Source organism: Myotis daubentonii, chromosome 13, assembly GCF_963259705.1.
Source record: "Myotis daubentonii chromosome 13, mMyoDau2.1, whole genome shotgun sequence".
NCBI lineage: Eukaryota > Metazoa > Chordata > Mammalia > Chiroptera > Vespertilionidae > Myotis > Myotis daubentonii.
The window spans coordinates 21,262,221-21,286,193 of NC_081852.1; the positions used below are offsets into that span (position 1 = coordinate 21,262,221).

The 23,973-nt window shown below is 56.3% G+C and overlaps 1 protein-coding gene across 1 annotated transcript in view; it reads right to left on the bottom strand.

Moving 5' to 3' along the window:
- Positions 1-23,973, bottom strand: part of LOC132214646 (cadherin-23-like) — a 317,401-nt gene that overhangs the window by 95,282 nt on the left and 198,146 nt on the right. Inside the window, exons 10-11 of the mRNA XM_059661973.1 lie at positions 13,854-13,966; positions 11,886-12,074 (exon numbers count right to left, since the gene is read on the bottom strand). Of these exons, the coding sequence (XP_059517956.1) occupies positions 11,886-12,074; positions 13,854-13,966 (302 nt within the window). The remainder of the gene's footprint in view (positions 1-11,885; positions 12,075-13,853; positions 13,967-23,973) is intronic.

Here is a 23,973-nt window from a genome sequence, read left to right on the forward strand (position 1 = left end):
CAGCAGAATGACCGGTCACGATGATGCGCACTGACCACCAGGGGGCAGATGCTCAATGCAGGAGCTGCCCCCTGGTGGTCAGTGCGCTCCCACAGGGGAACCACCACTCAGCTGGAAGCCGGGCTCACGGCTAGTGAGCGCAAGGGCATGGCAGGAGCCTCTCCCGCCTGCAGCGAGGGGTCCCAGACTGCGAGAGCCCCGGACTGTGAGGGGATCCTGGACTGTGAGAGGGCACAGGCTGGGCTAGTCCTATATAATAAAAGGCTAATTTCCAAATCAGCCGAATGGTGGAAAAACCCGTCACTATGATGCACACTGACCACCAGGGGGCAGACGCTCAACGCAGAAGCTGCCCCCTGGTGGTCAGTCCGCTCCCACAGGGGGAGTGCCAATCAGCCAGAAGCCAGGCTCACGGCTGGCGAGCGCAGTGGTGGTGGTGGGAGCCTCTCCCGCCTCTGCGGCAGCGCTAAGGACCCGTTGGAACAGGCCTAAGCCTGCAGGCGGACATCCCCTGAGGGTTCCCGGACTGTGAGAGGGTGCAGGTGGGCCTGAGGGACCCTCCACCCCCAGTGCAGGAATGTCGTGCACCGGGCCTCTAGTGGTGAATAATATTCCACTGTGTGGCGAGATAACATTCTGTTCTACCCACTCATCAGCTGATGGGCATCGGGTTGTTTACACAGAGTATCCCTTTGAAATGTCACTCAGATCAAGTCACTAGCTCAGGGAGCGCCTGCCTCACTCCTGAGAATGCCAAGCCCTGACAGTGCCCAGCGGGGCTGGCCTCCTCTCTCTTCCTTTACTGATGTGCAGGCCACTGTGCTTGCTGTTCATCCTGCTTAGAATGCTCTTCCTCCCAATATCCACATGGCTCGCCCCCACTTCACTGAGGTCTCTTCTCAAATGCCACTTATCAGAGGGGCTCCCACTGACCCCGCCCCCTCCCAGGGCTCCCTTAAACCCCTCGCCTTGCTTTACTTCCCCCCTGGCTCACACACCACCTAACAGCACCCATGTATTTACTTGTTGGATTCTTTAGTCTTCCACCCTGGACCACAGCTGCCTGCGGCCTGGACTTGGGCTGTTGTGCTCACTTAGGAAGAGAACCTAGAATCACATCCAGAACAGAGGAGTTGCTCAACAAATACTTACTGAGTAAATGAACGAACGGGTGGATTCCACCTCCCCACTCAATTCAAGAGCCCACAGGGCATCTCTCACTTCCCGCCCCAGGCCTGGGCGCGCCCAGCCTGTGTTCACTCACACTGCGCATCGTCTGTGCTGCTCTGTGACTTTATGTAGGAGGTTCTCTCTGGGCCTCGCTTTGCTCATGAGAGCGGAGCAGAGATATCTCCCTGCTGACAGGAGACTCAGGGCGCAAGTCAGGGCGAAGAAGCAAAGCCGCTCTGCGCCGGCTAACCCGCCGTCAACATATGGCGCCCTCGAGCCCGACAAGTCCTTCTTCCTCTCCGTTCCTTTTTCAAACGGAGTGGGCGACAGATGGAAACTGAGGCCTGGCGATGGGGAAGGGAAGGTCTCTGCCCTCTGCCTTCATGGGCAGTGACACCACCACCAAGAAACCTTGCTTTGCCAGGAAGTGCCTCTTGCCCCGCCCGTCAGGTCCTGCACTGACGGCCCCCTCCCAGGGCACGGAGCCGGCAGGCGCCCAGGCGGGCAGGACAGGGTGCTGGCTCTGGGGAGCGGGCTCTGTGCCCTCCTTAGTGGCCCACCCTCGCCACAGCTGCCCGGCAGGACTCTCCAGTCCCTGTTTCTAGTTGATTAGGGTGTTTCCCAGCCCACGGTCAGTGATGGGGCGAGACACTTGGGCACAACTCCCAGTGGCTGTGCTTAGCGTTACCCTGTGAGACAGGGGCACAGTCAAAACACACCACCTGCTGCTGTCAGGGGCACTGCGAGAGGTGGCAAAGGGGGCGGGGGGGGGAGTGTGGGAGGAAGAAACCACGTTCTAGGGTGGGACTGGGCTCAGTGGTGCCCATGGTGAAGGGGCACCATGGTGGGCATGAGCCAGCCAAGAGGCGATGGAGAGAGGAAGAGGGATGGAGAGTGAGGTTTGTTAGACCTGCTCGGCTCCCGGGGGGGATCTGCAGGAAGACCAGCTGCTGCTTTTAGGCCAGGGGTGGGCAAACTTTTTGACTCTAGGGCCACAATGGGTTCTTAAACTGGACCGGAGGGCCGGAACAAAAGCATGGATGGAGTGTTTGTGTGAACTAATATAAATTCAAAGTAAACATCATTACATAAAAGGGTACGGTCTTTTTTTTTTTTAGTTTTATTCATTTCAAACGGGCTGTAGTTTGCCCACGGCTGTTTTAGGGAGTGATTCCCACGATAAAATGACTCCCACTCTCTCCCACCCATCCCGTCCTGCTCACGAGGGTGGGGTGGTGGTGGTGGGCACGGGGAAGGAGACCACCGCCAGGGAGCTGGGTGAGAGGGGACTGACCCCCAAATCCCATATGAAAGGTGACCCCCAGCTGCTGGGGGTCTGAGCCGAGGGCACTGGGGTGGGAGCGGGTGAAGAACGGGCCCTGGCGCCAGGGCTGCCAAATAGCCTGCCTGCTGCACACCTCGCCGGGGCGTGGGCCGGTGTAAACACCACCCTCATTAGATTACGAACGGGACCGAATTAGGAGGTGTCTGCGCCCTGCCGAGGGCTCTCTCCGGTCCTCAGGGAGGCTGGGGCTTAGCACGAAGAGAGGAATCACACCACGGGACACAGCCACGCACAGACAAATCCTCATAATCATCGTCGTCACCGTAAGAGCCTCAGCGAAGCCAACTGGGGAGAAATTAATGGGAAAAGCACAGGCAGGGCTGCCCGCTCCCCTTGGCTTCCCTTCTAGAGCGGCTGCTTTGAAGTGGGCAGATCCTCTCCCGGGGGAGAGCCTAGTCTTGGGGGAGAAACCCTGGAAATGCGAGCCGAAGCTGAGACAACAGAGGTCTGGCCAAGGGACCCTGCCCAACACCAGGGAGGAGGCGGGGTGGGGACAAGTGCAGTGGGGCTCACCCAGGCCCCGCAGAGTCCAGGGACCGGCTCAGCGGGGGCTGCTTTGGGTGGACACTGTGCCGCAGAACCCGCAGAGCCGCAGAGAAACAGGAGCCGCCAGGGTGGGCACCCTGGCTGGGGGGATGGCGATCAGCCCTCCCGCCACCTCCTCTCTGCTTTCCTTCCTGGGTGAGAGGTGCAGCGTGTGAGAGGCGTTTCATCATTTCCCTGTACCTCCTGGGGGACTTAGGGGGAGGTTCGTGATTTCCGGCCAGATCCCAGTTCCCTCCCTAAAGGAGGGAAAGAAGGGCCTGGATATCTGAGCATCAGACATGCACAGAGGGCAGGAGCCTACATCTGCCGCCATGGACGCTGGCTGCCAGCCCTGCCCTCTCGTCCCTGCTTCTCGGGGTTGGGTTCTAGTTCAGGCCACTTTGGAAAGCAGAGGTTCCGGCCCTGGGTGTCAGCCGGCTGGATGAGTAAGCAGCTGGAATTGCTCGCTGGGGTGGCCGGGAGGCATGTTTCCCGTGACTCTACTGAAAAGTAGGTGCTAGCAGTGGATTGATGGGGCCCAGCTGAGCGGTGGCCTGGAGGGTCCAGAACTGGAAAATGGACCCCCAGCTGAGTGTGTGACATGGAGCAAATGTCCTCCCTGCTCCCACCCTTGCCTACCCCACCCCACCCCACCCCACCCCACAGGGATGTGTGGCCCAGACCCCAACTCAGAGCAGTGAAATGTGGGTTGGAGAGAGGCAGCTGAGGAGGGAGCGGGCTGAGGTTCGCAGTCAGTGAGCACAGGGGTTCAAGAGGGTGGCATCTTTTTTGGGGCCACAGACCCCCCCCCCCCGCCCCGACAGTATGGGGAAGCCCCTTCTCAGAATAACATTTTAAATTGTATAACGTAAAACAAACCCACAAAGTCGACTAATTATTTTGAAATACAGTCATCAAAGTATTTTTAAAGGGTATTATGGTAGAATCATGTGCTTTTTAATGCATGAGACAATGAGATTTGGGCCTAATATATGCTGTAATTTCAAAGTAGTGATGCATGTGAATGGCATTTTGAGATCCCCGGGACACCTGTAATAGGTGAAAATACCTGCAATTTCTCTTGGGGTCAAAGCCACAGGTGCCACTAATGCCATTTTTTCATACTTAAAGGGCGTGGCTCAAGGTCAGTGAGAGGTCAGTGAAAATAAAGATGCAGTTTTCTCTGTCCAGAGTCATGGGTGCCTGGGGGTTCCATGGGCCTCCTCTCCCGGGTCCAGGACCCCTGGTTGACAGGAAGCCTGGGAGGGGCCAGCAGCCACACAACCTTGAGGGCTGCGCGGGGAGAGGGCCCGAGAAACTGCAGGCTGGACAGACGGACCAACGGGAACAAATGCGAAATTAAATGTAAATAAACACGAGGTTGCGGGCTGGGCTCTCTGACGGGCCTGGAGCACACGTGGAGTGGAAACGGAGGGTGATGGATAAAAGCAGCGCCGCCGAGATGAGCAGGAGAACGAGAACCCCCCCCCTCCCCTCCTCGCTGGCGCGCTCCCGCTGCCCATCCCTGCGATACGCCCCGCGCTGTGGAACATGGCCTTTCTCCCGTCATTTGCTCTCTTTCATTTATTTATCGGTGATGTTTTCTCCCTGGGGAGGGGGCTCATTCTCTCTGTGTTTTCTCTGCCCCTCAAACAAATGAATTGTGTCATCTCCTGCCTGCAACAGGAATTAGCTCCTGACAGATGCGTCCCCGCTCACCTCTGTCGGGCAGGCGCCCCTCCTTGCCCGGCCTTCCCCCTCTGCCTCCCCCCGGCCACGCTGGAAACTTCTGAGGAGAATGGGGAGCCCCGCAATACATGCGTGAAGCACGGGACTGAGGTTCGAGGCCAAGCCCTGAGGCCCACTGTCTGTGCGAGCTCGGGGAAGCCCTTTCAGCTCTCTGAGCCCTGCCTGCCTCCTCTCTGGAAAGGACACGACATTACATATATAGTAGCTCTCAGGCTGGGGACAATACAAGCAGTCAAACGTTCCAGGGCGCTTTTCATAGGCTCTTCGCACTGTTCTAAGGACACATATTGACTTATTTAATCCTCATGAGAGCGTGTGAGGCAGGTACTATTACTGTCTCCCTTTCGCAGATTAGAAAACCGAGTCAGAGGGGATACGTAAGTTCCCTAAGGTCACACAGATCAAAAGTGGCAGAGCCAGGATTTGAACCCAGGCAGTCCGGCCTCAAAGCCCTGGTTTGAACCACTCCAGCTGCTTCTCTCTCCCTAACCTGTGGGGCCTGATAAACAAGCACATGGGCAGCTGGGCGAGGTTGGTGGGAGACGAGGCCCACAGAAGTGCCTGGCCCCCGCCCCAAGTGGGGAGCAGAGGCCGCTGGAGCAAGGTCGGGAAGGGAGGGTGAGCCGACGTCGGGGCGGCAGTGAGGAGGGACGTCAGGTGGCACCCTCCCCTCCTCTTGGACCAAAAGAATGCCCTGAATGTGAACTGAACCTCTTGGCTCATAGGTAGAGGCTCAACCACTGAACCACACCAGCTGGGCAGGATGAGAGCATGACTTGCCTGGAGTCACTCTGTGGTGGGGCCTGGCTTCTGTGTTTCCTCTACCACCTCCAAAGGGCTGCTGGGGAGGTCTGGCTGCAGAATACTGTGGTCAGAGTTCAAAATCCTGAGCCAATTCTACCTTGGGGCGGGGGGGGGGGGGGGGAGCTCTGTCACAAAGACTCAAGGCGGCCACTCCGCGTCCTCCTGGGAAGAGCTCTGAAGGCAGTTTCTTGGACTTTCCAGGTTTCCTTATAAGGGGACTGGGGTCCTTGGCTTCCTGCAGACGCCTGAAGAGGAAATGGCTAAACTGCACCAGAGCCTCGGGCGGGTGCTAGAAAGCACCTGCTGGAGCCAGTGGCCAGGGCAGGCGCGGGTCTTCTGTGTGGGAGACTTTCCTACCTCCACCTGCTTCGGCCCCTGACAGTCCACTTTCAACACAGCAATCAGATGGCTCCTTAAGAAAGAGGGCTCAGAACCTGCCACCTCCCCCGCTCCCCACTGGGCCCAGCGTGACAGGAAAACGCCTCCCTGTGCTGCCGAGGCCTGGCCCGCGTCTGCGGTGACTGTGGCCTCGCCTCCGACCGCTCCTCAGCTCCGGGCCACAGGGGCCTCTTTTCTGCTCCCTGAAGATCCGGGGCCATTTCCAGGCCCCTCTGGCCCTGCTGGGGAGCACCCGCGGCGAGAATGTCCTCCCTGCGCAGCCCCCACGACTGCCTCTCCACACCATGCAGCCCCTGCTCTAACCGCACCTCCCTGGAAGGCCTTCCTGTACCACTGAGTCAAAAATAGTCCCCTCCCCACCCCAAGCCCACAACTCACAGGCTACTGGCTTCTTGACTTTCATTCCCACCTGCAACGATGCTGTGCGTATTCCTCCGCTTCCCCACGGACGACACAGAAGCTCCCGGAGGCCAGGGGCCCCATGTCCAGCACTGTCCCCCGTGTCGGCACAGAGCAGGTGCACAGTGATGTTTGTGGAGTGAATGAATGCATTAACCACCCCCCCCCCCCACCTGTGCAATTTCAATACAGCCCCTCAGAACGGTGGGGGCAAATGAATGAGGCCTGTTTCCAGAAGCAGCCAGAACCAGGCAGTAGAGGCCTCTGAGGGGGATACTGGGGCCCCACTCCCCATTCTAACCCTGTTCCTCCACGAAGATGTTCTCAAGGACAACAGCAGGCGTGTCCTGCGAAGCTGTGGGTCAGAGCGAGGCAGAAATACAGTGGATCCCATGCTCCCAACTCCTGAGGAGAAAGGCACAACGCACAAAGGGATGTCTCCTGATGGAGGCAGGTGAGAGAAACTGCCCGGTTTTAGCTCCTGGGAGGGGTCGTGCTTAATGCAAAATGGCTTTTAAAAGCACACCCAGTTGCTGGAATTTGTAGAGCAGCCGGAGGCATGGATGGCCCCACACTCCCTGTCTCCCTCCCCTCCCTCCCCACCCTTCAGAGGCAGGATGCAGAACACAGATAATCCACTTGCTTCGAAGGAGAAGAAGGTTTGAGAGCTGAATGGAAAATTCCAACCATCCCAATAACCCCACTGGTGTAGATGGGCAAACAGGACAGCCCGGGGCCGGCTCAGCTGTAGATAGGACTCGGGGGGAGTGCGGAGGAGGCACAGGCAAGATCTGGAGAGGAAAAGTTAACTAAGTGGAAAACATGCAAAGAACATGTTGGGGGCAGGAGGTGGGTGCGGACAGGATGGAATCAACGCGAACAAGTGTGCTGCGCGCTTCCCGTGGCTTCCCTGAGCCCGGGAAGGACAGGAGACCGCCCAGCAGCCAGGCACGGAGAACGGAGAACGGGAGAACGAAGCTGCCGCAGCCTTTAATTTGAAACTCAGAGATGGGCTCCCACACCACGGCTGACTCCTGGGGCCTTTGCCTTGAGATTTCTTTTGGGTGTGATTTGCATTACAACCGTTTATTTGCATCTCAACTGTCACCCAGAATAAATGGGTTGTTGTTGGTTTCAGCCCGCCCTGTCCCTTCCTTCCCTGGCTTCTGTGAGTTTTCTATAGCCGAGCAAATCAGAAGAAATTACTCCCGGAGACTTGACAATGAGGATGGAGTCCTTGGGAGAGAGAAGGGGCCTCTCTCAAGCACCTTTGTCGCCCGGAATGGTCCGGCAGAGCCTGAGATGCAGCAAGACACCGAGTAGAACCTTCGAATGGAGAGGACGGCAGGCACCACCCAGTCTTTGTGAATTAGATTAGCATCCTGATTAGCAATGCTGGCTGCACAGTGCTGACTGGGGCTAACTGCTGCCTCCCTCCCGTGCTGTTTGCCACCAGCACCCTCTACTGCCCCAAAGTGGACGTTTGGGGTCCCCTTCCTCCACAAACTTGGCAGGAATAGGGCCTCAGCACAACAGCCCTGAGCGATGGCCAGTCTGGGTCACTGTCATTCACTCGTGCCCTAACCCCACTATCCCTATTTCTGAAGTGAGCAAAAGCAGACCTGCCCCTGCCCGTGGCTCGTTCCGTCTAATCGGGAGACAGATATTAGACCCTCACACTAATAACGCAAATCACAGTCCTGGGGAGCGGAAGGGGGAACCGCTGGCTCCACAGGATCTGTGACCCCTGTGATCCTCTCCACATGCGGGTCCCCTTCTTCCTCCAAGGTTGCTCAATGAGCACATTTTCCTGCCACACTTAGCAAAGCCAGAGTCACCTTCAACTCAGACACAAATCCCGACAGACGCAGTCCCCCATCAGAAAGGAGACTGGGAGAAATGACAACTAGAAAGTCTCTTACAAAAGTGGCCTGAGTTCTCTTAGAGCAGCGGTTCTCAACCTGTGGGTCGCGACCCTTTTGGGGGTCGAACGACCCTTTCACAGGGGTCGCCTAAGACCATCGGAAAACATATATAATTACATATTGTTTTTGTGATTAATCACTACCCTTTAATTATGTTCAATTTGTAACAATGAAATTGGGGGTCACCACAACATGAGGAACTGTACTAAAGGGTCGCGGCAGTAGGAAGGTTGAGAACCGCTGTCTTAGAGTTTTCAGTGGCCTCTGTCTTTTCTGTTCCTGTTGGCCAAGGGGCTGAACACTCCAGCCTGGGGCCCAGGGGCCTGACCCTCGGCGCCCCGGGCCGGGCCTAGGGCAGCCGTGGCAAACTACGGCCCTCAGGCCGGATCCCGGCCCGTTTGAAATGAATAAAACTAAAAAAAAAAAAAAAAGACCATACCCTTTTATGTAATGATGTTTACTTTGAATTTATATTAGTTCACACAAACACTCCATCCATGCTTTTGTTCCGGCCTCCGGTCCAGTTTAAGAACCCATTGTGGCCCTCGAGTAAAAAAGTTTGCCCACCCCTGTCCTAGGGCGAAGTGTCCTGACCTGAATCGCTCTGGGGTTTTGGCAAGTGGAGAAGACATCCCACCGAGATAAAGAGCGCAGGCAGTTTAGAAAGCAGCTTGTCCCTCCCTCGTACTTAGCAAGCAGCCCGAGACCACACTGGGGTGGTGCGGGTGGGGGTGGTGCGGGTGCAGCTCTGTTGGGAGCCCGGAGGACGAGATAACCTTAGGGTGGGGCAGTCTGGGCCTTGGGGCTGCAGCTCCTCCGGGATAGTTCTCCTCCTGCACCTCACTGTGCCCCGGAGAAGTGGAACCCTGTGGGGAGGAGGCCAGTCCTCCACTGTCAGTGACACTGGCCAACTCCCTGGGGAAAAGAGGGGAACGGTCCCTCGCTGTGCTGGATCCCGTGTCTACAGCAGGCGTGCTGGTGCCTGTGCCCGGGTGGGGAGCCGTCACTAGGGGGAGGCTGTACCCAGACACCCCTCAAATTCCTGTAGGTGCCTCAGAAAGGGCTTCCAGCAAAGAGCCTGAGATAAAACCCAAGGGGTCAGGGTGCCCTTGGAACCCACTCCCTCACCCCCGACCAGTCCGGTGAGCAGGGCCTGGGGGGTTCGGGACCTGCTGGTGGTGATGCTCCCTGAACCCCTCTGGTTAGACCTGTGGTGTGGCAGGTACTGCACTAGGTCCTCTGCACAAATCCCGGGGCTCCTCCCCTCCATCTCCTTGTTGGTAGCCCCGGTGGCAGACACAGATTGATGGCTTCCCCACATCCCACAGCCTCTGGCGGCGAGGTGGGGCATGCAGCCAGTTCTGGCGGATGGGCCCACTCTGGAACGAAGGACAGAGGAGCCAGGGCTTAACCCCCCAGCCGTCCCCTCCCTGCTGCAGGGACCAACGGAACGGCAGTGCACCTGAGTATGTCGGTCTTACACAGACGAGTGAAGCGAGGCTTAGAAAGGGCCAATGACTCACCCAAGGACACAGAACTAGCAAATGGTAAGGCGGGACTTGAACACAGGCCCCATCCGATTCCAGAGCTTGGGCCGCGAACACTACACAAGCTGCCTCCCCTCTGGGTCGCCTCTAAAATTGAACCCAAATTCCTTGACTGGCATTTAAGGTGTGTCCCAGCCCACCTTCCCACCAGCCCGCTACACAAACCCTGCATCAGTCACCTGAGTCGCCACCTGTCTCTCCATCCACTTGCAGGTTTCTCCCTCTGGGCCTCTCTGTGGGCAGCTGCTCACCCAGCCTGCCCTCCTGCCCCTTCTCACTCCCCCCCCCCACAACCCTCCTGTGCTCCGGCTCACTATCTGATTTACGCCCCAAGGCTCAGCCCTAGTCCACCTCTTGTCGGAGAGCCTTTCCCGACTCCCAGCCCTTCGTCCCCTTCCTCAGCGAGCTCCAGAGCCCTCGCTGGGCATCCCTGGGCCCTGGACCCACTGCCGGTGCCAGTGCCTCTGCGCTCCTGGGCTGTTGTTATACCCGCCTATCTCCACTTTCTAAACTTTCTACATTTTGTATATGTTTTATTCTATTTATTTATATTTATAAATTCTCACCCAAGGACACATTTTTATTGATTCTAGAGAAAGAGAAAGGGAGAGGGAGAGAGAGGGAAAAAAACATTGATGCAAGAGAGAAACATTGATCGGTTGCTTTCTGTACGCGTCTGGACCTGGGATCGAACCTGCAACCTGGGTATGTGCCCTGACTGGAAACCAAACCCTCGACCCTTCAGTGCAGGGGACAATGCTCCAACCACCTGAGCCACACCGGCCAAAGCTTGCATACGTTTCAAAAGGTTCATTCCACCTTTGTGTAGACGCACTTGGGTCCTTGGGAAGGACCATGGGGTTATACTTCCTGAGCTCCCTCAAGGAGCCAAATATAGATCCTTATAAACAGTAGGTGCTTAATACATACTTCAGTGATCAGACAGATGGGTCTGAAATGACTTAGCAGGAGATGGAGGCACGCACACACACACACACACACACACACACTCAGGAACTGGTCTGCCCCTGTGGCCCTGAGTCCTTGCAGGGGACCGTGTCCAGCTGAGAGAAGCTGGCGGGAGGAGAGGGATGTGGGAGGTAGGGCTCCTGGGTGGGGAGGGGGGGTGGGCGCAGGCAGGCATGCTGGGCAGTTGCAGAGCAGTCAGAGTGGAGGGGGCAGGAGGAGCGAGGAGAGGGCTGGGCCTGGACAGGCCAGTGCAGGAGCCCTGAGCGAGGAGTCGTTGCAGGAAGGACCTCGGGCTGGGAACCTAATGGAATTCCTGAGCTGAGTGGGCTGGGGAGCAGCGGTAATAAATAGAAGTCTTGTTGACAGTTGTGGCTGTGACGGGCAGGGGAGAGGGGCCATCCACATAGAAGCCTGCCTCATCCGAGCCTGGCCCGTGGCCCATGGCCCGTGGCCTGTGGCCCGTGACACAGGGCCTGCCAGGGCTCATGGGGCGGCAGCCTAGCCCCAGAGCCTCCTCCCCGCTGTCCCACTCAACCTCTTCCTCACTGAGGCCCAAGTCCCTTCTTTCTAAGACTGGCCTCAGCCAGGTAGGTCCTTGGGCAAGGGGATACAGGCATCCCAGACCCCTCTGGGGTCTCCTATGGCCTGGATCTCCTTGAAAGCACTTACACTCCTCGCATGGAAAAGGAGGGACCTGATTACCCTGAAAGCAGGAATAAGACATTCTTCCAACGTCATCAGTTATACAAGAGCCTCTACCTTTTAAAATGCCTATTTTTTGGTGTATGTTTTATAGTGCACATACTAGAAAGGGCCAATGACATAGTAGGACAATCATGCATATAGCTTCTAAATAAATAACTACATGCTAGAGGTGTATACTCAGACGTTTTTTGCAGGTGGTAGGGAGTAGTTGAAAAGTTAGAGACCACTGATTTTTGCAGCCTTATTTATCCTCAGACACAGCAGGGGCGGGGCTGTAGCACAGGGATACCAGGTGACTCTCCCAGGCAGGGTGGTGGGTCTAGATGGGCCATAGTTCCAGGGACTCACCTCATCCCTGTCCACCACCTGGATGAAGAGGGGGAGGGCAAAGCCGACCTGCGCCAGCTCAGTGATGGCCACGCTGTACTCAGAGCTGTTGAACTCTGGGGCATTGTCATTGATATCGATAACCAGGATGTTGAAGGTCGTGGTGACGGTGGCGTCGGAGGGGGTGCGGTCATCATTCAGCTCTGTGCCCTGCAGATGGAGGACAAACACTTCAGGATGAAGGCAGCCATGATCACAATTACAGCCATCATTTCCCAGGGCTTTCTCAATGCTGGACACAGCGCTCTGTGTGAATCATCCCACCTCATCCTCTCAGGGTTCCCAGTCAGGGCACATACCCAGGTTTGTAGCCCCAGGAGGAGAGCCTATCATTAGCATTCCCATTGTAATGATCCCCATTTACCAATGAGGAAACCAAGGCTCAGAGAGGTTAAGTAACTTGTACAAGGACACACATCCACAGTAGATGTCAAACTCAAGCAGTAGGATTCTAGAACCAAGGGGACGAGGTGGGGTGGAGAGGATAAGATAGATTTGGGGGCTCATCATGGGGCAAAGGGAGAGTATGCAATTTGGCAGATGATGAAACTGAGGCCAAGAATTTTTATGCTAGCATGTCATGTAATCAAGACTTAATTCAGCATCTGCTATGGACTGAACACTGTGCTAGGCACTGTGAGGGTCTGGATTGGACTCAGGAGTAGATGGAATCAGATACCTTGGTGTCCAGTCTCTAGACAAAAGCCCCCAAGCCCAATACCTTCCCATCCCTACCCCAACCTCTGAACCTGCGTCTCTGGGCAAGAGGCCCGTGACTAGGCATGTTTCACCAGCTCCCAAGGGATCTGGATTCACAGGCCAGTTTGGAACCTCCCCCTAAAATCTGTAATAATAAAAGCGTAACATGCAAATCGACTGAATGGCCGTCCGGATGTCCTTCCAGATGACCTTCCAGACAAAGCAGGGCTGCAGCCATGGGATTGAGGCAGCCGCTGTGGCTGCGAAGGCCTACTCTTGCACAAATTTCGTGCACCGGGTCACTAGTTTTCTATAAAGATGGACAACCGAGCTCAGGGTCCCGCCCGCAGTGAGTTGGTGGCTGCCATGGGACTAGGAAGCAGCTCTCCCATTGGAGCTGCCGCCCACAGGAAGGAAGGCTGAGAAGGGCCCACGGGATTGGTGCTGGTGGTGGAAAGGCCATGTTGGCCCACACATGCCCATCAGGTGGAGAGGAAGGAGCCAGTGGTGGGAGGGGGCTCCTTAACCCATCACTGCCCCAGGCCCTCTCAAGGTCACGGAGAGCAGTTAGGAGCCAGGCTGGGCTGCAATGTGCTCCCCATACCTAGGGAAGGGCCTACTTCTCAGAGTTCTCTCCTCAGGTTTTGTGCCACCTCCTCCTGCCAGTCGAAGGCTGGAGCTGGGAAGGACCCCTGTGACTGAGGCAGGATCCATGCCCTAAATGGGTTTCCCAGGGAATGGCTCAGCAAGTCATTGATTTTAATTAAAATTGGCCATGAGAGGCAGGTGGCTGCAGGGGCTGAGGGGGGCGGGGTAGGGCAGGGCTGTGGCTGCCACCACACCTCCCGGGGTGGGGACCACTGCAGCTGCCACCCCTCCCTGCTGCATTGCTGTTTCCTAACAAGGCAATAGCCTCCGGGAAGCCCTGAGAATTAGAAATGGGACAAAACCCAGAAATGGGGTGAACATAAGAACCTGAGGTGGCTCCAGCAGAGAACTTGAATTATGGATAACAGTATGGACCACGAGATGAGCACCTACTATGTCCCCAGCAAGGCCCCTGACATAGCCTACACCTGATACTCATTGGCATGTGCCCCAGGAATCAGCACAGGGTGAGAGCGCAGAAGCAATGTGCTTCCTGGGCGCCGACACCTTGGACGCTGCTGGAGGCTGGCACCACGGGCGTAGACATCCCCTCTACCCAGAGGGAAGTTTCCGGGTTCTCACCTTCACCGTCAGGATGAAGCCGTGGCTGTACAGGGGGTTCTCCCGGTCCAGCAGACCATTCAGGGTCAGCGCCCCACTGATGTAGTCCAGGGCAAAGATGCTGTTGGTATTCCCTGCAAGGGAGAGAAGCATTCTGGGTGTGACTGGGGCCCAGGACAGGCAGACCTGGGGCTGGGACCGCGGCTCCTCTTGGGTGTTAAGGATGAGTCAGTCCCTTAAAATGGAGGCTAGATTAAGGAGGATGGAAAGGGCTCTGCAGTGCATGGGAGTGCACGGGAGGGCACGGGAGTGCACGGGAGGACATGGGGGTGCATGGGAGGACACAGGGGTGCACGGTAGGACATGGGAGGACAATGGGGTGCATGGGAGGACACGAGGGTGCATGGGAGGACACGGGAGGACATGGGAGGACATGAGGGTGCATGGGAGGACACAGGAGTGCACAGGGGGACACGGGTGTGCATGGGAGGACACGGGTGTGCACGAGAGGACAGGGGAGTGCACGGGAGGACACGGGGGTGCACCGAGGACATGGGGGTGCATGGGAGGACATGGGGGTGCACGGAGGACATAGGGGTGCACGGAGGACACAGGGGTGCATGGGAGGACACGGGGGTGCACGGGGGTGCATGGGAGGACACGGCCACAGGCAGTAGCCACTGTTCTTCCGTGGCTTCCTGGGTGCTTGTGTGATCTTCCCACCCAGCCTAAAAGCCCCTGAAGACAGGGCATTTGACAACTCTCCCTCAAGGCCCCTGGCCCGTGCTGACACCCAGCAGCAAGCACGCTCCTGAAGAGTGGCGGCTCCCAGCCCACTGGGCCCCTGCATTTTCCCTGAACCCTTCCCAGCGGGCTGCGTTCACTTGTCTACCTGGGAAAATCCCAATTCCTCTCTCCTCTCTTCCTCACTAACCAGTGTGTTCATTCATCTACATACCCACCCACGCACTGCCATTCATTCACATAGCACTCCCCTGGGCAGGCGGCAAGCGGCCAGGCCCTGTGCTCGGCGCTGTGGGGGGCCAGGGATTCTGACTCTAAAGCACCTGCAGCCTGGCGAGGGAGCTTTGACCCCCGTAAGAATCAGCATCTCTGAGTTCGGAGCAGAGGGAGGCTGTTCACACATGGGGAGGCTCAAAGAAGGAAAGCTTCATGGAAGGGGTGGCATTGGCTCCCTACACCACTGTCCAGCTGAATGACCGTGGGCAACTTGTCTAACCCTCTGTGTCTTGGTTTCCTTATCTGTGAAATGGGGATAATAATGGGTCTGCCTCATAGGGCTATGAGAATTAAATGAATAAGAATATGAAATGAATATCCTATCTAATAATAGACAAACATGGTAATTAACCATACCTCTGACACGCTTCCCATTGGCTAATCAGGGCGATATGCAAATTAACTGCCAACCAAGATGGTGGCCGGCAGCCAGGCAGCTGAAGCAAACAGGAGGCTTGCTTGCTCCAGTGATGGAGGAAGCCAAGGTTCCCCGCCTGCCGCTGCCAGCCTCTGAGCTGCAGTCTAAGAAACAATGTTGCAATTATAGAAGCTAAACAAACCCCAGAAACCTGCTTTCAGCCAGCCGGGCCTCAGAGCTGGAGTTGCAACAGTGTTTCAATTATAGAAGCCAAACAAACCGAGGTCTCAGAGCTGGAGCTGAGCCTCACAGCTAAAGCCGGCTCTCAGCTCCAGTGACATCCATAGAAGGTAAATAAATCCCAGAATAAAAAAAGAAAAAAAAGGAGAGGTTGGGAGTTTCAGTCACCCGCCAGCCTGAAAACAGCCCTCAGCCCCTCATCCAGACTGGCCAGGCACCCCAGTGGGGACCCCCACCCTGAAGGGGGTGTGACCAGCCTCAAACAGCCATCAGCCCGTCATCCAGGCTGGCCAGGCACCCCAGTGGGGACCCCCACCCTGAAGGGGGTGTGACCAGCTGCAAACAGCCATCATCCCCTCATCCAGGCTGGCCAGGAACCCAAGCGGGACCCCCACCCTGATTTGGGACACCCTTCAGGGCAAACCAGCCGGCCCCCACCCATGCACCAGGCCTCTATCTTATGTAGTAACAGGGTAATATGCAAACTGACCCTAACTGCAGAAGGACTGGGAATGACTGGTCACTATGACACACACTGACCACCAGGGGGCAGACGCTCAATGCAGGAGCTGCCCTCTGGTGGTCAGTGCGCTCTCACATGGGAGGAGCTCTGCTCAGCCACAAGCCAGGCTGATGGCTGCCAGTACAGCAGTGGTGGTGGGAGCCTCTCCTGCCTCCTCAGCAGCGCTAAGGATGTCTGACTGCAGTTTAGACCTGCTCCCCACTGGCAAGTGGACATCCCCCGAGGGCTGCCGGGCTGCCAGAGGGATGTCTGACTGCCAGCTTAGGCCCAATCCCCCCGGGGAGCAGGCCTAAGCCAGCAGGTGGTCATCCCCTGAGGGGTCCCAGACTGTGAGAGGGCACAGGCCGGGCTGAGGGACACCCCCCCCCCCCGCCACCACTAAGTGCACAAATTTTTGTGCACCGGGCCTCTAGTATATATATATAAGCTTGGAACAGCGTGTGGCACAAAATGAGCACTCAGTAAGTGTGGTTTGAGCTGGGCCCTGGAGGACAGGCAGGACTGGGGAAGGGGGTGGGTAGATACTGATTCCACAAGAGGGAACTGATACCAGGCCTTCAGCACACAGGTGGATACAAGGGTCACCCATGGAAGCTGCCATATCTTCCTGTTCCTCCCTTTGCCCAGCTGTAAAGGGACTGTACACAGTAGGAGATCATATCATCCCTGGAATGAAATAGGGAAAAGGCAGAGGGGAGGCAATTTCCTCTTCTACCTCCAGGCTTTAGGACAGAGGCTGTTCTTGGCCAACCGTACGCTGGTCAGCTTTCACCTGTTTGGTGGCTAAAGCCTGCTCGCACCCGCCCCCAGCCCGCTGCAGAGGTTGGCCCAACAGGGGAGAGGCTGCTGATCCCTGTGGAGCCCGTTCAGGTTTCATGTCACTCTCTGACTATGGGCTTTGGGGCCTCTGATGTGGAGCCAGGTGTGGGAGGGGACATCACTCCTGCCTCCCCCTTGTCTAAAGCTTCCTCCTGTGGCCATGGACAGACCTGGGTACCTTCCTATTGTGTTTGTGGAGTGAGGAGGACAGGGCTGCAAGGAGCTTGTATGTGCATGAATACAAGAAGTTTCTCTAGCTGGGAATTCTGCTGCTGGGGAAACAAAGGGGTGCATGCTTTCATCTGCTCATCATCAGCTAATCCATTCAACAAGCAATTATCGAGCTCTTACAATGTACTGGGGACACAGTCTAGTGGGGGATGCCGCCCTCAACCAAGCATTCACATCACAGGTGATCAGGACTGAGGAGGTGAAGCACAGACATCGCAGGGACCTTTGGGGCTGGCTGCTCTGAGCCCCTAAATGCCAAGCTGAAGGGCTGCCCAGAGGCAAGGCCTCAGAGTCTCCTGCTGCCCAGCCCCCGCCCCCCAAGCATGAGCACCCCCACCCCAGCTCCTACCTCCAGCATCCCATCATTCCAGATTTGCATATAAATTTATTCTTCCCAATAAAAGAACCTATCAAATGTTTAACTGAATGCGATTCCATTTTTACCTTTGCAAGATTTTCCCTATAAATCATCCACAAGCCAGAAGGCCCTTGCCGAACAATGTGCTTGGTTCTCAGTTTGGACAATAGGTCCTCTCAACTGGGACCCCCTCCCAAAACCTCCCCCCACTGATGGCCACACTACCCATCCCAACCCAGAGTCTGTCCCAGGACATAAACACCCCCTCCTCTGCCCTAGGCACCTTCTCCAACAAACCTGCAGGCAAATATCCCCCAGGGCGTACTCATTCAAATTTGAGGACCCTCCCCCAACACACACACACACACACACACACACACACACACACACACACACTTCCTGTTCACACATCTGTGTGTGAAGCTCACCCCCCAACCTCCTGCTAAGTAAGAATCATTTGCAGGACCAACAGCCAGAAAGGGTTACACCCAGGGAGCTGACAAGGCCTCCTGAATGAGGCACAGGCTCTAATGTTCCTACCGTCACCATGGCAACATCAGCACCCACTGGGATGCTGGCTGGGGTAGGGGCAGGAGGCGAGCCCTGCTCCCCACACAGGGAGGGCCAAGAGCAAGTCTCATTCAAAGACTGACTGATTAGCTCACTCCTTCATTTGAATTCATAATCAGCACCTACTGTGTGCAAGGTGCTGGAGAATCAGTACAGGAAAGCAGGCAAGGTTCATGCCTCCAGCCTCATGGTCAACATCAACGTTCATGATATAATCACACTATTGAACGTATAAGTACTTGCTGAGCTAAGGCCCCTGAAGAAAAGCAGCACAGAGTGGAGTAGAGCGGTGGTTAGGATGATGCTCTCTGGAGGCAGACCGAATGGGTTCCGATCACAGCTCTGCTACTTGCCAGCTGGGGATCTTAGTCAAGTTACCTAACATATCTGGGCCTCAGTTTCCTGGTCTGTAAAATGGGGATAGCAATAGTTACTAATACTTAATGTGTTGCTGTGAAGATTAAATGAGTTAGTACTGTGCCTGGCACATAGGGAGCTTTCAACATGTGGTCACCTCCTCCACCCCACCCTCACCTCCACCCCAGAAACCTGTGCATACAGCTGCCTGCTAGGTGGGAGCACCGAGTCAACCCCATCTTCTTGCCAGGACAGCCTCACAACCAAGGGTCCATGTGCCCAAGTTGACAGCCCTGAGGTCAAGGCCAAGTACAAAACCTTCAGGCCTATATAGGGCAATGCACCCAGGGCTCTGGCCTCTGCTGCCTGCGTCATTCACCCCTGGGGGGGGGGGGGTCACCACTTCCTTGCTCCCTTTCCTTATCACTATCTCTTACTATTCTCTCTTCCCTGGGGGCTGTGAGCTTGGCAGCCACCCACGTAAGTTTCTTTGTTATTCTAGAAGCTGATGCCACCAGGGCAGCCCTCTGGTCTCCCGACATTCTTATCCAGGTCCCATGGGGACTGGGGGTGTTGGGGGAGGCGCACCAGGTACGCCTTTCACCTGTTCGCCCCTCACTGCTGAGCAGAAGGGCAGCTGCTTCCCTGGGATCGACAGGTGCTGTCCTAGGTGTGGGTGGATATACCTAGTCGGGGAGGGGCTCCGGGGTGGAGGGGCTGCACCTTGAGTGCCCCAAGGCTTCTGGGAACTCGGACTTAAGGCAGACACACAGGGAAGAAGCAGGTCATTACAGCCCTGCTGGTTCTCTTGGGGGAGCCACCGCCTCTAGAAGCTTTAGGCATCAAGCCCTCTCCAGATATGCAGGAAAGAGGGTGTGAGTCAAGTTTGCAAAAGCATGAAAAGCAGCCGGGGGGGGGGGGTCAGCCTTCTTTCTCTCATTTATGAAACCACAGTAGCTAGGCCAGACGGTAGATAGGAGGGCCGGTGAGGAACAGAAGTGGGGACAGTGGGTGCAAGTGCTACTGCCCTGAGTTTGATGTAAAAGCAAGAAAAGGTGGAGTGGCAGCTAGAGGGCGCAGCAGAGTCAAGCAAAGGGCTTCTGTGAGGCATAGACAGATGGTCAAAGGCAGAGGGGAGGAAGTGGGAGGAGGATCCTGGATGGGGGTGCAGGTGGGTCGATGGTCAGACTTGGGGAGCAGGAAGGCAGCTCTCTTTTTGAACCCTGGGGGCTCACCCTCCCACCTCCTGGTCTCTCTGAGCCTGGCAGGTGCTCCCCTTCCCCAGGCTCCCCTCCCCCTGGCCCCTGCCAAATCTCATCAGTTCGACATCTTGTCCCCTTGTTATCTCGCCCGCAGCATCTTGACCCGCAGCGGAGCTGGGTCTCTGCGAGAAGCAGTTTAGTGAGTGGCTGGTGGTGCGTGTGGGAACACAGGCTGATGACTTTCAATTGCTTTGTCTGCTCCGCTGGGCTGACAGCGACCGCTCTCTCTGCCCTCAGAGTTAGAGAAAAATCAAGGGCTCCCACCCCGGTCCTTCCCGTTCTTATCATCTACCGCCAATGCCGGCAACCTCAGGAAGCCAGTCCTGGAAACTGTGCCAGCGCCCAATGCTCCCAGCCCAGCGCCGGGCTGGCACCCTCAGCTCGGCCCGGTGCTCTGGGGCTCGCCTGGTTCTCATGCCCAGGTGCCAATGACAGCTCTGCCACTTCTGAGGACAGGGCTGGGGTCTCCCGCGTCTCTTCCTGGGGCAGCCACCACAGTGCTCGTTATACACCTGTTGGGTGGCCTGAAGCCTTGTGCCCCTTCCACAGCGGCTAGGAAGGGCAAAGAGCACGCACTGGGTGGGGGCAGCCTTTGGGCCTGGCCTTGTGCCGGGGCTGTGGGGACACACAAGAAGTGCTGAGAAAGAGCTCAGGATCTAGTTGGACTCCTGGGCCAAGCCCTTATCCACGCAAATGCAGTCCCTGAATGGAGGCAGGAGGCTGGATGAGATGACCTGGGGGACCCTGATCCCTCACCTGGCCCTCCCCAGGCCCAGAGTCAGGGACCACCCTCCCAGGGAAGTGAGCAGAACTGGGATTTGCACCCCTTCCCTCCGGTGGTCTCTCTCTTAGTCCTGGACGCTGCCTGGAGTCTACGTACCTGTCACATCAACACCCAAGCGAAGACCACCGCCTGTGCACAAACTCACGTAGTGAACATAGACCCAGGGGCCAATGACAGCTCTGCCACTTCTGAGCGGGGAGACCCCCTGCGAACCTCTCACCTCCCGAGCCACATCCCTCCTCTGTAAAGTGTGGGTAACAGCCCCCTCCCCGGGCTGTGTTCAGATTAGGTGTGATCATGTTTGCGGCGCCCCTGCGGGGGTGCCTGTCAGAGGCGGCGCATGTTCTGGTCCCCGCTGCTTCATCCCCTGCTCTGCCTGCTTTGTGAGTAGAACGATCAGATAGGTTAGTCCCCACTGTGGCCTGTGTCATCCAGAATGAGCCGTGAGGGGCTCCCCCACAATAGCCAGCATGTATGGCGCCTGGTGAGGTGTTTTGCATGCATGTTTTTCACTTTTCACCAAACTCCCATGAGATGGGTCCTGTTATCCCCATTTTCCAGATGAGGAAACTAAGGCACATGGAATGAGTGGCACTGGGTCCTCCAGGCAGTGAGGGGCGGACAAGGACTTCAGCTCAGCTCTCACCAAACTAAAGAGTTCGCGTCCTACCAGAGGCCCTGGGATGTTCCTTTCCCCGCTGCTGGGAGGGGGAGGGGGCGGGGGGGGGGGCTGAGGGGGTTACGAAACAGCTGTGAGCGCAGCCTAAGCCGCGATCAATGTCCAGTGGAGCCATGTAATTGTGTCGGGCAGAGAACTGTATCACCGTATAATGAAAATTGGGAGCCCGTCTGAGACATGGGCTTTGGAAGATATCTTATGAATTAAAAATTGTCACTTAGCTGCCTGCTGACAAAAGGGGCCGGCATCCTGGGCTGGGCTGCATTCAACGGCTTTGTGACCAACATATGGCAACCAGCGGTGTGGGTTACCTCGGCTTTCAATGGGGGAGACACAAGGCCTCAGGCTGTGTCTCCCCCTCCCTGTTGGACCCTTGAGGTGGGGGGGGGTAGGCCCACCCCTTCCCCAAAGCTTCTCCTGAAGCCAGTGGGAGCCCCCTCCCTGCAGGTCTTTGCTGGGGGCCTCATCTGCATTCAGGTCTCAGCTCAAGTGTCATCTCCACAGAGGAGCCCTCCCTAGCCACCCACCGTGCCACGGTCACCCCGTGATTCTCTACTCCATTGTTGTTTCATTTCTTTCAAAGCGCTTTTGTTTCTGAACCTCCCTTTGCATGTTCATGTGTTTGTTATTGTCCTCTCCCACCACTGGAAGGTAAGCCAGGAGGGCAGGGACTGGCTCCCCCAAGCAGGTGCTCAACACAGGGGTTTTGAACGACTGGACTGAAGCAGGGGCGTCTGGGGCCGTTCTGAGCGGGTGCAAAAGGCTGTGGGGCAGACGGTACCGGGGGATTTACGGCGTCACACTGCACCAGGGCCATGAGGAGGGGTCAGCCAGTTCGCAATGCCAGTTGGGGCTGTGACAACCTCCCGAGACACCAGGCCAATGTTTGTGTGAGCTGCGCGCAGCTCAGTTAATTACCGTTATCACTGTCCGGTCGGTCGGGGAAGACAACCTTCGAGGCCCTCAAGTCGGTGGAAATTGCAGCCGCCTGTCTTGCGGGCCTTTCACAGGACGGCGGTTTCCATCAAGCTCACTTAAACCAACAAATGATCACCTCTCCTAATAAGACCACAAACTGGACTCTGATTAATTTGCTAATAACAGGCTCCCATTTATGAAACATTAACCTGAGTAGCCGAGGATAGGAAGCCTATTATGTGAGGGTCGCTAAGGGTCAAGCCGGGCCCGCTCACGCAGCAGCGCCTGGCTCCCTGCAGATGGGGAGCCTCACGGGGGCCCTGGTCCTCCGAGGACACTGCGGTGGGGATCAGCGAGGCATCACCAGGGGCTGTGGCTCAGGTCGGAATCTCCCCAACTCCCCAAAAACCTTTATCCGCAACTGGGGGAATTTCTCCACAGGGAAAATCATGGATGTGCCCACAGATGTAGCTACGAGCATCTCACCAGGCTGCCGTTTAATAAGGGAAATCGGGAACAAGCTAAGTGAACCACACGAGGGGATTAGTTAAATAAGTTATAATATGAAATGTGGGCAGCCACTGGAAATAACGCTGCAGAAGAGAAGTTGGCGGCTCAAAAAGACAAATGTTTAAGACATTCTTTAAAGGAGTCACAAAACACCAGAGTTCTGTAAGACAATTTTTTGTTGTTGTTGTTGTTTAAAAATACAGGGCTGGGCAAAAGTTGTTTGTATGGAAAAGAAAACAAAAATTAATAACTAATAATACCAGAATAAACTGTGTTTTGTGGACCCACAACTGTAAACCTACTTTTGCCCACCGTGTGTAAGCACAGAATTAGGAGTGAAATATTGAGACTTTGTTCTAGAGACGGCTTTTGAGGGCAGATCCTGGGACACGGCTCCCACCCTCGGCACCAATGACCTGGGCTGCGAGTTCTCTGTGGGAGCCTGCTCTGAGCACTGTGGGGTGTTTAGCAGCATCCCTAACCTCGAGCCAGATGCCAGAAACACCCCTTTACCCAGCTGTGACAACCCAAAACCGCCAGACACTGCCCAAATGTTCTCAGGCCGGGGGGGGGGGGGGGAAGTAGGGGAGGGGGCACAGGACAAAATCGCTCCTGGTTGAGAACAATTGCTCTAGAATAATTTCACCGTTTCCCTTTTGACTTCATTGATTACTTCTGCTAAAAATAAAGTTAATACAAGTTCCTTTAAAGAATAATCGCCAAAGTTCTAGAACTAGTCAGTGGTGATGGTTGTACAACCATGTGACTGTACCTGAGGCCACTGAATTGTGCACTTTAAACGGTAAGTTTCGTTGTGTAAACTTTACCACAAAGAAATCCCCAAGGTTTGATGCCACGTGCCTGTTTCCTAAGCTGGAGCTAGATGCGGGCTGACCGGGAAGTGAATTCGCTGTAGTGAGTAATTCTTCCTCCACCTGGGCTATCACCATCACTAACAACAATTTGCTGAACTTGATGTCCCAAGGACAGGGACCTTTCCTGCCTCGGTCACGGCCACATCAGCCAGCAGAAAGGAAGGCGTTTGCTTGAGGGAGTCTGCAAGGCGCTGGAGAGGCGCTGGCAACCAGCGTGAGATGAGGCCTCTGCTCCCAAGCGGCGTCCAGTCTAGATGAGGAAAGAGGGCCCGTGCCAACAAGGTGCCCAGCCATGCTGAGGGCAGCTCATGGTGGGTGGGGGAGGCTGGTGCAGGAGGGCTCCTTGGGGGGCGGGGTGTGGGTGAGTATGTAGCAGGAGAGGGCAGTCCTGTCGGGAGGACTGGTAGGAACAAAAGGATGGAAGGAGGATGATGGCTTCATAGGTGCGAAGCCTAAAGGAGGAACAGAGGTCCCATGAAGTGGTGTCAGGAGGGACTGATGCCAGGAGGCGGGAGCCTCGAATGACAGGAAAGCAGTTTGGGACGTTGTCTGAGCAGTGAGGAGTCTCTGGAGGCAGGAAGGCCTGTGGCGATGAAGGCAGAGATTGGGTGAAGGTAGAGCGAAAAGGGGCGATTCC